This window comes from Sander lucioperca, chromosome 11 (genome assembly GCF_008315115.2).
Source record: "Sander lucioperca isolate FBNREF2018 chromosome 11, SLUC_FBN_1.2, whole genome shotgun sequence".
In the NCBI taxonomy this organism is placed as follows: domain Eukaryota; kingdom Metazoa; phylum Chordata; class Actinopteri; order Perciformes; family Percidae; genus Sander; species Sander lucioperca.
Window position 1 is genome coordinate 28,372,724 of NC_050183.1, and position 13,357 is coordinate 28,386,080.

Sequence of the window (13,357 nt, forward strand, 5' to 3'; positions counted from 1 at the left end):
TTAGCCAGCAGTGTTTTTTTTTTTTTTTGCTGCCTCCAGCTTCTTTTGAAACAGAATGTGTCTTTTGGCTGTGGCTGTGTCGCGTTAGGTCACGGCAGTTTCCTGCAGCGGCACTATGGCGACCAGCCGCGCTCGCCTCACGCATGAGGCGGTACTAAAAATCTGCAATGGATAAAGGAGGACGGGGCACCGCGGCCGAGCCGAGCCGGGTCGAGCAGGTACCACGTAGTGGAAAAACGCCATTAGCCTACGCTGTCTGACATTAAGAAAGTAAAGCATGCTTCCAGTTGGCCGGTAATGGTCGTCAGCCATGGGATTTCAGAGATCATAAATATCAGGAAAGGAATAATAATGCAGTGATCGTGACTTTACTGTAGTACTGAGAGTATATGTGTAATGATAGGTAGGTGAGTAGGAAGCATTAAATGTCCTGGCTCCAGCTTCATGTTTAGCATTCAGATCATCTTAACTCTTCATGATCTTAACTCTTTCCCATAATGTCTATTATGAACTATTCCCTTATCTATTATCTATTGTTTTTTTCTTACAATAATGTGCACATGATGTCATATTTGACAGTTTGTCTCATTTTCATTCTCTACAACCCTATGTCTGTGACGTCACCAAAACAAATGCCAAACATAAATCATAGTGTGTGTGTGTGTGTGTGTGTGTGTGTGTGTGTGTGTGTGTGTGTGTGTGTGTGTGTGTGCGTGTGTGTGTGTGTGTGTGTGTGCGCGCGCTGTGGGTGTTGTGTTTGTGTGTGTCAGGTCTTCTTCCTGCAGTTTCCCACGGCGCTGCTGTGCGGTGAGATCAGGAAGGCCTACGTTGAGTTCTGTAACGTCAGCGGCGTTGCTCTGTGCGGCCTCCGGGTGGCGTCCACACACCCAGATTTCTTTACCTTCGGCAGCCAGACCACGACGCCCGTCACGCCCCTCAGCCCGACCTCGGCTGAGAACTGCTCGGCCTATAAAACGCTGGCCACGGCGCGCGAGCCAGGCTCCGTGGCGTCTGAGATGTTGGTCTCAGCGGAGGACTTCAGCCAGCCGTCCGGTGTGATGGACATCCCCATGGATGGCAGCACGCTGCAGCCGGGGCAGTCCACCCAGCTGCCTCTCTGGCTCAGAGGACCAGACCAGGAGGGAGTCCACGAAATCAACTTCCTGTTCTACTACGAGAGCACGGAGAAAGGAATCCGAATCAGGTAACGCTGAAGTAACTGAGGGCTGATTTACAGGTAGCAACCTTAAACATCAGCAGCCTGGATCACAGGGGAACACCTCATAATAAAGCATGTTTAAAGGACCCATGGCATGAGAATTTCACTTTATGGTATGAGTTCCCCCGCCCTCCACCAGTGTGTTGGGCGGAGAACGGGCGGGTGCCACCTCCCAATATACCTGTGTTCAGAAATGAGAAACGATGCCATGTGCTGTATGTGCCCTCAAAAACACAAACCCATCTCCGTCATGGCTTACTATTTTCTGCAACAACTGAATTCCCACGGGACTTCAGCGCGAGACTAGGGCGTTAAAAGGGTCGAAAAGCTTTAATTTCGACCTTGGTCCCTGCGGTCGAAACGCAACAAGTTACTTAGAAGCTTCCTGGTCTCGGGGGAAACTTCCTGCGGTCGCCGAGGAGCGTAGTGACACCATGTCTCTTCATGCACACTGCACTGACCCTCATGTGTAGGCAGCTGGTCCCCTCCTCTCTAACTCTTCGTCCTCTCTCTTCATGTCCAGTCATCGGGTGTTGCGTCACACAGTGTTCATCTGCGCCAGCCGCTCCCTGAGCGTGCAGGCGTCGGCCTGCCGCAGCAGCGTTCCCCCACACCACAGCGTGGAAGACAGAGGCGGCGCTGGAACGTTGGTCTTTGTCGACGTGGAGAACATCAACACGGTGAGATGCGCAGCCCGCCACACGCACAAAGTCTGCCGCTGTTTTGCTTTGCTGTCAGGTTTTAATCTGCGTCCTCTGGCTGGCAGAGTGAAGCTGGCGTGCGCGAGTTCCACATCATCCAGGTGTCGAGCAGCAGTCAACACTGGCGCCTCCACAGGTGCATCAACCCGGCCAAGGACAAAGGTGTGTGAGTCTGTCATGGTCTGTTTCAGTGTGTCCAGCAGTCCTGCTGTTACTCAGCTGTGTGTTGAACACGAGGAGCCAGTCTTCCCTCACAGCGCCCTGTGTTCCTCTACTTGTAAAGATCTAGGTCGGTCTGTCTGTCTGTCTCTTTCTCTCTGTCTCTCTGTCTGACTGTCGGTGCTCTTCCCCTCCAGACTGTAAACTCACCAGCAGAGAAAGAGCCAAGCTGTGTTTCAGGGCCACGCGATGCAAGCCCCACCAAGGTACTTCAGACACGAGCTCATCACTCTGCGCTGATCAGATTCGGGCTTTTTGAATAAGTGCTGATTCGCCCGTTTGTCTGTTTCTAGCTACCTCGGACGCCGTAGAGAAATACACCTTTGCAGACCTGAATCTGGGAAATGAACGGGTAAGATGAAAGCGACGGGTTGTCAGTTTAGTTTGTCAGACTGAATGTATTTCTCACTTTGATACCTGTAGTTAGTTGCCATTTGTCACCTGATCCTTTGGAGCTCAGTTATCAGACATAGGGCGGAGTTCGCTCTGTCTCTGTGGGTTCCTCTTCATTCTCTGTCAAACTGAATTACAGGTAACTCAATCTTGAAAAGTGCTTTCACCTTTTCTCTGCGCAAAGCATTTCAACCTGCAGTAACAGAGCTCTTGGTCTATTAACACATCAGACAGACATGGAGCAACACTAGCATTCATGCCATGTTTATGTCTACCCGATGCATCCAATATTCACTCTTTTTAGCTGCTACATGTTCTCCAGCTGGTCTCTAACTGTCTCGGCCTGCTGCTGAGCAGGAAGTGGTTTTACAGCTTCTCCGGTGTTGTCTCTGGCGTCGTCACTACAAGATGCACCTTTCACATACACGTCATCATGGGATCTATTGTTGACAAAAAAAAATTGATTATAGCCAGGGTTTGTGTTTCTCCTCGTTCAGACCGCAGTGTCGCGTTTCCCCCCCCCCTAATAATCCTTTAGGCTCTGATAAAGTTTGAAAGGAGGGTGGACAAAAAAATACGCTTCAAACTAGTGCTGTCAGTTAAACATGTTATTAACGGCGTTAACGCAAACCGAGATTAACGTTCTTTTTGGCATAGCAAACTTTGTAGTTTATTTCAATCTGTTTCAACAACTAATAACGTTAGAAAAACTACAACACCACACCGGATCTAGCGAGACCGGAAACTAAACAACAGGCACGCCGCACACACTTTCGCTTTGCGAGCCGGCCAAAGAGTAGTAGGCTAATGTTACGTTTTGAGTGGATGTTTAGTTTAGTTTATTAAGGATCCCCATTAGCTGACGCCTTGACGACCAGCTAGTCTTCCTGGGGTCCAACAAATGGCGATGGATGGATGGCGAGCGTGAGACGCCGAAATGGATGCCAATAAGATTCTGAATGGAAAGTTTACTTTTAAAAAGTTGCCAAATGGTTCCATTGACAAGACCAAAGTCATTTGTGTTTTGTCGTTGTGAACTGAGCTATCATCGCAGCACGTCCAGTCTGAAATACCACCTGATGGCCAAGCACACAGCTGATGCCAATTCTCCGCCCCCTCGTCAAAGCCGTTACATTGTGTGAGAGATTATTTGCTCCAAGTGAGAATGTTAGTGTGAAATTGAACGCTACAGTATATGCCAATATTGTTTTGAATAAAAAAAACATTTGCACAAAGCAAGCCGATCCACTCTTCCATGTTAAGAGCATTAAAATGAGAAAAAATAATGGGACAAAAAGAAATCAAGGGACATTTAGAATAGATAAAAATGTGCGATTAATTGCGAGTTACCTATGACATTAGTGCGATTAATCGCGATGAAATATTTGAATCGTTTGACAGCCCTACTTCAAACCTCATTACACGTTAAGATAAGGACTACACAATACCGACTCAACAAATAAACAGCAATAAAGGATAAAAGATGCAAACGATAACATCCGAGCAATGTCGGATAATACGAAAATAAAGATGATTAAAGTTTAATAATTAAAGTGATAAAACAACTTCTAAAACTCTAAAATAAAGTCAATTGCAGTCATGTAGTAAAGTAGTAGTTTTATTGGGCATCTACCTCGTTTATATTACATATATACATTATATACATATATTGTTGGAAAAATAGACCTAAAGCGTAAATAAAAGTTTCAGGTGGCGTTAACGCCGTGAGAAGGGGCGGGGCTGGAGATACAGGGCAGGGCGTGTGGGGCGGAGCCTGAGAGACTGGGTGGAGCCGGTTAGAAGGGGCGGAGCCTGGCAGAGCCGGTGCATAGATCCGAATGAGAGCGTAGAATAAAAACCGGTCCGATGCGCCTGGTGGTCTAGACGGGGCGGTTAGATGCAAATGCAATTTGGGGAGACATAGACAATGCAGATGAGCTGATGGTAGCACATGGCGAAGGCTGTTGGTGATCTCCCTGCTGTCTCCCGGCAGATCATCAGCTCCTCCACGCCCTGCGGAGATTTCTTCTTCCGGGGCTGTCGCCCCTCCGAGTCCCAGCGAGCGGATGAGGCGCCGTCCAGGACGTCCTGCAGCAGACAGAGTCAGTGTGTCCCCGCTGAGGACAGAGCCGCTGACATCAGCAGCATTGTCAGGAAGTGTAACGAGCTGGACCTCAACATCATCGTCATCTGGAAGGTACGTATCCAGAGCTCAGTGTCCAGATCAGTCAGAGAGACAGCTAGGGCTGCCACCTCTTAGTCGATTAGTCGACTAATCGGTCGTTTTGGTCTTAGTCGACTAAGATTTCTTTAGTTGATGAGTCATTTTTTATGCTTATTCATGCTTAATTACTCATTTCCAGGAAACTTATGAGCACATTTCTGGTAAGCACAAGATTTAAAGTGGTACTTTTGCAGGATTAATTGTGGAGAAACTCAGTTTTACAGATGGTTCATTAACTACATTTATATTGTGCTTTTCTAGTCTTAATCACCTCTCAAAGAGCACAGCTCTGTCGATTACATCAACTAATCGATTAATCAACAAAATCATATAAGTGTTATTCGACTAAGAATTTCTTTAGTCGAGGACAGCCCTAGAGACAGCCTGATCAGGCTGCTGTTTGGGCTCAAGACCCTTGTTCCCCACAATTAAATAGATGGTCTTGGGGCGTGCGTGCGTGCGTGTGTGTGTGTTTTCAGGCCTACGTGGTGGAGGACAACAAACAGCTGATCCTGGAGGGCCAGCTCCACGTGGCGCTGCAGAGCATCGGCAAGGAGGCCAGCTCTCTGACTCCTAAAGAGGTACACGCACAGCTGTGCTGAAATAAAGGCTAATGAATAAATAAATTGAACAATAGAATGATTTGTGGCTCACGGACAGTGTTTGTGTGTTCATGTGTCAGCCAAACTGGATGTTGTAGTGACGTTCCAGCGGCAGCAGCCGTCAACATGTCCCTGCAATGTTTCACATGTTAGGAACTGAAGGGACTCTGTGTGGCCGTGCCACGCTACAAGGCTTTTAATTTGAAACAAATACATGAAGTGTGGAGCGTGTATTAACAGCATGAAGAGGGCTAACAGGGGCCGCTCAGAGAAGAAGGCCTCGTACTAAAATATGTGCAAATCTACTCATGGAACGTGGCCCGGTTGGCTCAGTGGGTAGAGCAGGCGCACATATACTGAGAGGTTTATGCCTCGACGCATGAGGTCCAGGGTATGAATCCGACCTGTGACGTTTTCCTGCATGTCTTCCCCCTGTCTCTCCCCTTTCTCACTTAGCTATCCTGTCAAAATTAAAGGCGGAAAAGCCCAAAACAATAATCTTAAAAAAAAAATAATAATCTACTCATAGAACATCTGTCTGTGATATAAACCTCTGGCTTGGCTGCACAAACTGTTGTGTTGGCCTAATGGATGTCACACAAAAAGTGGTTCAAGACATTTCATTAATGTCGAAGGACACTTGATTTTATTTTCTAACGTTAACATGCAACAAGGAAACTCAGCAGTGTTTCCATTCAACATTTTAAGCAAGCCATGAAGAGTTCATGCCACAAATAGGCGAATAAATAATGCCGAAGTGAATATAAGGTGACAGATCAGCTGCTTCGTCCGGTTACATTGCACAAAAATAAACTGGCTTTAAACATGTGAAGCAGCTGAGGACTGTCTGTACATGATCTCCAGCGTAGCTTCCCCCAGAGCTGTCAGACACACCTGGAGAGGAGACTGCCTCTAAATAAAGCGTGTCTCTCGGTCACACGTTCATACGAAGAACCTGTCCGACAGCAGGAAGGTCCAGACAGTCGGCTCTCGTTCCTGACACTGGAACCGTGTGCTCAGGCAGAGCGTTTAAACCAGCTGATGGAAACATTCACTTCCTGATTGTGGGATGTAACAACAGACAATGGACAGCCTCCGTCCCCCTGATGTCTGTGTGTGGACTAGAGGATGGATACCCGAACCGAGCTCGTCGGGACCCGACGTTACCCGACGGGCCGGGCCGGGTTCGGACAGATATTTAGAAATGATGTTCAGGTTCGGGTCGGGCTCGGTCACATCAGCGCGATAAGGCATTGAACATTTTAAATTTAAAAAAGCTTATTATGTAGGTGCGAGCCTGTGTTAACGTGTGCTTGTTTCCCCGTGTGCGCTGATGCGCTCATCTGTTGACATTCCAAATTTCCGAATGCCTTCCTACAGTTGCTTAATAAAAGTGGGCTTTCCACACACACAAACGTACATGTGTCATTAGTATGAGGAAAAAAAACGAGATTTTAACTGTGTCGGGGTCGGACATAAATATCTTAATGCCTGTCGGGCTCGGGCCGGGCTCGGTTAGTGCTCTGTCGGACGCGGGCCGGGCTCGGACAGAAAAATGCGGCCCGATCCGCGCTCTTCGTGGGGTTTTATTTTTAAAGTGATTGGATGATGTGCTGTCAGGCTGTAACTCTTGAGTGTGTGTGTTTCAGGAAGCTCAGGAGATGGTGCTGTTGAAGTTTAAATCAGAGCTCCCTCCTCCGGCTGTCCCGCCCTCTGCAGAGCTGTCCCAACTCATCAAGACCAACCTGCACTACCCCGAGACCTACACACACCCGTTTGTCCAGGACAGGTGAGACACACGCACGCACAATGTCTCTCTGGGGAAAAAGGGTCCCTCTCCATTTGGAAAAGTTTTCATGTAGGCTTACATTTACCTGTGAGAGGACTTTGTTAATGCTCTCACACTTTCTCCTGGCCAAGCCACCAGAGGTTAGCTGCTCCAGTTCTGTACACATCTTTACTAGAAGAGGTAACACCTGACCGAACCAGCTTGGAATACAAGTAGCCAAAATATACGACACAGCTCGATTTAATGCTAAGCAGCGTAGATCTATGAGGGTTAGGGATGCTGTCCACACAGGGGATAACAGCCCAGGGACAGGACATGATGAATGGACAGTGCCTGTTGTAGTGTGGGCTGAAGGATGTCGGCAGGACGCTGTTCGGTCCTTAGGCTGTCTCCGCAGCTCTGGCGCGTGCTGGTGTCTACGTGACTGATGGAGACAGCGGTGTTTGAAACCGGTCCAGTATTAAGTGAGAACACTGCAGCCTGCAGCCGCCAAACGGGCTGCAGTATAATCCATTTCTAACGATTACACACTGTTAATGTCCGTCCACTAAAATAGCTGTTTCTGCCCTGACAGGCTCACATTGTCACTAGAAGTGTCTGACTACATTAGTAATACTAAGAAATAAAACCTTCTTTACATTGCAACCTGGTTGGCTGCCGCAGGCTGCAGCATTCTCACTTAATACTGGACCAGTTGACTACAGACAGTAGTCTATATCCACGGCGTTCCACTTCCGGGATGCCTAATGTTTTTCCCTACTATGGCCACGCCAAGACCCGCCCTTCAATAGCAGCTTGATTGGTTGGGGCTAGGCATTGACCTTGAGTGGTTAAGGTTAGGATAGCCAATTGGTCGGTTGGTTGGTTGGGATAGGACCTGAACAAATCGGGTTACGTTACCTTGCGTAAGCATGGACGCCTGGCCAATAGTAGTGATTGAAGGGCGGGTCTTGGCGTGGCTATAGTAAGAAAAGATAGTTCCGGTCCTGCTGGATGTCCCTCTTTTCGGCCAGATGTCCGTCCCCTTCCTCTTCCTTTGTGTTGGCGATCTAAACTCTAAACTATGGTTAACTGCTCCTCGGATCTCTGCAGGGTAAATCCAGACAGCTAGCTAGACTATCTGTCCAATCTGAGTTTTCTGTTGCACGACTAAAACAACTTTTGAATGTACACGTTCCACCAAAACAAGTTCCTTCCAGAGGCTACTTTGCAGAGGCACAGTGGCAAGAAGATTGTGGTTGGTTTAAAGAAATGCCAATAAACCAGAGCACGTTTTGCTCCCACCCCAGAATGCTCAGCGTTTTAGGCAGCCAGGTGTTGCCGGGGAAGATGTGTACGAGCAGAAAGATACAAAATGTGATGACTTGTGTGGCTCTCAGCGAGCAAAGCCCTGTCAGCATGTGTTGTCGGAGTAAAAGCGAGCCTGTGTGTTGTCTCTGTGTGCAGTCTCTGTGTGGTGCCGGTGTCTCTGACGCTGTCCAACTGCTCCTCGGCTCAGGTGGACGTCCTCATCGACCTCAGGCACAGGAGCACCAGGTCAGTCTCGGAAGAAATGACTAATTTGATCTATATTTGGGTATGCCGTATCATATTGTTCCCGATAATACCGCTATCATTTCTGTGATTAAAAAGTAATATGTAAGCGTAAGAAGACTGTAACATCAGAAGTTCAGTAAAAAACTTAAAAAAAAAAAACCTCTGTATAAAATATAAATAATACAACAAAATAAAAACAACTACAAACAATTGTATGTTCTTGAAATGAATAATATATTTTTCAGTTAATTTTGTCATATCAGGAATGTTATATATGTATATGAATATTGTTCTTTAGGGCCATATAAATACTGAACAATATGAAAGTATTCACACCTCTTCCCTTTCTCACATTTTGTGAGATCTCGGTATTTTCTTTTTAATATATTTGCAATAAAAAGTCCTGTTTTGGCTTTGTCCTCCTGAGGCATTGAGTGTGGACTGATGAGGGAGAAAATGAATTCAAACTATTTGATCATAAAGCCTGGCTGAAGCTAAAGAGACTGTTTGAAGGCAGCTTTAAACCCCGAGTGACTGTGCGACCCTTTAGTTTATTGTATGGGTCAGATTCCCATAATGCAACTTGATTGCATCTTCATTAGACTGAAGGTTAGTTCCTCCGACGGGTCTAAGTTCCTGCAGAGCCTCAGACGAGAAACCACGCTCCCCTCCTTCCATTCCTTCTTCTCTTTTCTATACAATGGATATATACTGTATATATATCTATATATATATATCTCAGTCCCATCACTCAGTGTCCTCGGTGAAGACATGTTTCTGCCTCACAGTGCGTTGACAATGATGACCCGTTAAACACAAGTTGAACTTTGAATAGTCAACGGTCGATCATGTTTTCTAAGCTGTCGGCCCGTGCGTGCCTTTTTCAGTGGCGAGTCTCTGGAGGTGCACAGCTCGTTCACCTGGGTGGGCCAGACGCAGTACAAGCTGCAGCTGCAGCCTCAGCAGGTGCTGGGCCTGACCCTGCGAGCCTGCTTCCTCCAGCCGGGAGTCTACAACCTCAACACGCCGCGAGTCTTCGCCAAGCCGGCCGAGCAGGACGCCATGTGTGAGACGAGTCAGCAGACAGCCAGTCCTGCTCTCATCATCATCAGCAGCAGCAGCGCCTGAGGGCACGGGGCAGCAGGACACACACACACGCACACACACACACACACACGTCTGTACAGTTACTGAGGTAGAAGAAGGTGTATTTAAAACAAACGGCTGCAGTTTATAGAGATGATAAGTTCACAGAGCTCAGAAGGATTTAGTTTCGTCATCCGAGAATCAAAGAGTTTCATCTGCATGTTCCTTTCTCTGTACCAGTCTCTCTCATACACACACACACACACACACACACACACACACACACACGCACACACAGGCACAGGCTCGGACTCTCCAGCCCTATACACACACACACACACACACACACACACACACACACACACACACACACAGGCTCAGCCTCGAACCTCCAGCTCTACACACACACACACACACACACACACACACACACACACGCACGCTCAGGGTCATCCTCGGACTCTCCAGCCCTATACACACACACACACAGGCTCAGCCTCAGACCCCCCAGCTCCACACACACACACACACACACACACACACACACACACACACACACACACACACACACACACACACACACAGGCTCAGCCTCAGCCTCGGACCCTCCAGCCCTATACACACACACACACACACACACACACACACACACACACACACACACACACACACACACACACACACACACACACAGGCTCAGCCTCGGACTCTCCAGCTCTATACACACACACACACACACACAGGCTCAGCCTCGGACCCTCCAGCTCCACACACACACACACACACACACACACACACACACACACACACACACACGCTCAGGCTCAGCCTCGGACTCTCCAGCCCTATACACACACACACAGGCTCAGCCTCAGACCCTCCAGCTCCACACACACACACACACACACACACACACACACACACACACACACACACGCTCAGACTCAGCCTCGGACTCTCCAGCCCCATACACACGCACACAGGCTCAGCCTCAGACCCTCCAGCTCCACACACACACACACACACACACACACACACACACACACACACACACACACACACGCTCAGACTCAGCCTCGGACTCTCCAGCCCCATACACACGCACACAGGCTCAGCCTCAGACCCTCCAGCTCCACACACACACACACACACACACACACACACACACACACACACACACAGGCTCAGCCTCGGACCCTCCAGCCCTCCACACACACATCTCAGAGCGCCACACCAGAGCCGGCTGTGCTGCAGACACTGCTGCTGTGAGCAGAGCGTTGGCTCTGTATCTGCCTCTCAGATCAAACCTCATCACATCCTAGGCTTCTCTGCAGCGGGGACGGGCCCACAGCTACACACTCTGTGGACTGATGCAACGACCGCAATCTGCTAATAAACTGGAGTCCATGTGTGAAATGTCCGTCACTGGGACATTCTAACAAGAGCCGTTTACACATTGTTCACTAACGCTGACAGAGCTCGTCTCGTCTTACTGCCCATTCTCTGTGTGCGGTCATGTCCTCATGTGCACACAGTTGATTTTCTAGAGTCAGCCAATCCAATCAACCCCCCCCCCCCCCCCACCTGTGTATTTAACCTCCTCACCCCATTGTGATCGAGCTCTTGTATCTTGTATGCATTGACCTGACAGCTTTTCTGAAAAATGATGTATTATATTTATATAACAAATTGGTTGTAAATAGAAAATAAAACTGTAACTAATGATGCTGCATGTGCTGTGAGAGCCTGTCTGATATCTGGCCAGGGAAACACAGAGACTCATAAAGAAACACGGAGACTAATGGCGTTTTTCCATTACATGGTACCTGCTCGACTCGCCTCGACTAGACACACTGTGCGTCCGTTTTCCATTGCAGATTTTAGTACCGCCTCAGCGTGGCTGGTCGTTATGCCGTATCGATGCACACACCAGCGCGCAAGTATAAACATCAGGCCACTTGAGTTTGTTTTACAGTTCTGTGGAGGCTCCACGCAGAGCTTTCTCCGTAGCCTATGTAGCCTATGTAAAAGTGGCCTGATGTTTATACTTGTGCGCTGGTGTGTGCGTGGAGCCGGCCATGTGTGTGTGTAGTTAGGCTACGGCGAAAGCTCTGCCGGAGCCTCCGCAGAACTGTAAACAAGCGGCGCCGCAGTAAACTACTGTGACCTAACGCGACACACACACAGAACGTCGAAGGTGTGTGTTGCCAGAAGACACATTTTGTTTCAAATGAAGCTGGAGGCAGCAAAAAAAAACAGCTGGCTAAACTATTTAAATATAGCGGGTTTGTTCAGGACACCCCCGTCTGTCGCTTTCACGTCACCTTTTCGGCTCGCCTCAGCTCGCTTGGAACCTCGACTGAGGAGGTACTAAAAAAAAGTACCTGTTAGCAGGTACCAGGTACTTTTTTTTGTAATGGAAAACCAAAAAAGGCGAGTAGAGTCGAGGCGAGTCGAGCTGGTACCATGTAATGGAAAAGCGCTAATAGATACAGAGGATAGTCTTCTCATGAAGAAACACAGGCACATTATAGAGACATAGGATGGTCTTCTCATGAAGAAACACAGACATTCTAGAGACATAGGATGGTCTTATAAAGAAACACAGACATTATAGAGATAGGATGGTCTTATAAAGAAACAGAGACATAGAGGATGGTCTTCTCATGAAGAAACACACAGACATTATAGAGAGAGGATGGTCTTCTCATAAAGAAACCCAGAGACATTATAGAGACAGAGGATAGTCTTCTTATAAAGAAACACTGAGACATAGAGACAGAGGATGGTCTTCTTACAAAGAAACACAGAGAAGAATAGAGCAAGCAGTGGTACAGAGTTGGGATAAAGCCTGACGTGTCCCTCCCCTTCCTCTATCGCTGCTCTCTAAGTAGCCAGGGCACCGTTGCTGCATCCGCGGCTTAGCTCCGCCCAGGACGGTTGTGATTGGTTAAAAGAAATACAAACAAGCCAGAGCATCTCTTCCCCCTATCCCAGAATAGATAGGCGGTGCAGCCAGACCTTACAGCAGGCTGCAGTAGAGTGTGGGAACCCATTCTGCTGTAGAAGAATGATAATAATTGTCCGAGGTCATTTGCGCGTTCTCGCGAAATTCGTAAGGGCTTAGGGTTGTCCCAATGTCGAATTTCAAAGGGCGTGAGGGTTTGAGTACACACTTACCGAGCCCTTTCCGTGAGTCTGCATCGATGCAGACTTCACCAAAGGGAATTACCCACAGTTCAAAGCGTTGTGACGTTTACCGCGGAGACCATAGGGAAATCCAGTAATTACAAAGGTAAACAACAGCACATCACACGACCACGGAACACAGACCAACCTGGTCCAGCAATCGGCTAAATGCCTAACCCTAACCAATCGAGCTGCTTCGTAGGGCGGGTCTTGGCGTGGCCATAGTGGGATTCGTAAATTTGCTTCCCGGTGCTTAGCACCGCCCAATATGCCAATACACCAGAGCACGTTTTTCTCCCATCCAGGAATGCTGTGTGGACTAGCCAGACCCTCCTCCGCAGCGCCGTGGTGGAGGAAGGTCTGGCAATAGGAGACCACACAAGCCACTCACAGTCAGGT

At 48.2% G+C, this 13,357-nt stretch overlaps 1 protein-coding gene across 4 annotated transcripts in view; it reads left to right on the forward strand.

Moving 5' to 3' along the window:
* The window catches only part of trappc8 (trafficking protein particle complex 8), a 30,738-nt gene extending 20,698 nt beyond the window's left edge, over window positions 1-10,040 (forward strand). For all 4 annotated transcript variants that reach the window (XM_036006832.1, XM_031311791.2, XM_031311792.2 and 1 more), the window contains 10 exons: window positions 771-1,204; window positions 1,743-1,899; window positions 1,986-2,082; window positions 2,277-2,345; window positions 2,433-2,491; window positions 4,526-4,729; window positions 5,236-5,337; window positions 7,008-7,147; window positions 8,594-8,683; window positions 9,571-10,040. In XM_036006832.1, the coding sequence (XP_035862725.1) occupies window positions 771-1,204; window positions 1,743-1,899; window positions 1,986-2,082; window positions 2,277-2,345; window positions 2,433-2,491; window positions 4,526-4,729; window positions 5,236-5,337; window positions 7,008-7,147; window positions 8,594-8,683; window positions 9,571-9,811 (1,593 nt within the window). In that variant the 3' untranslated portion in view covers window positions 9,812-10,040. The remainder of the gene's footprint in view (window positions 1-770; window positions 1,205-1,742; window positions 1,900-1,985; window positions 2,083-2,276; window positions 2,346-2,432; window positions 2,492-4,525; window positions 4,730-5,235; window positions 5,338-7,007; window positions 7,148-8,593; window positions 8,684-9,570) is intronic.
* Window positions 10,041-13,357: the final 3,317 nt, after the last annotated feature.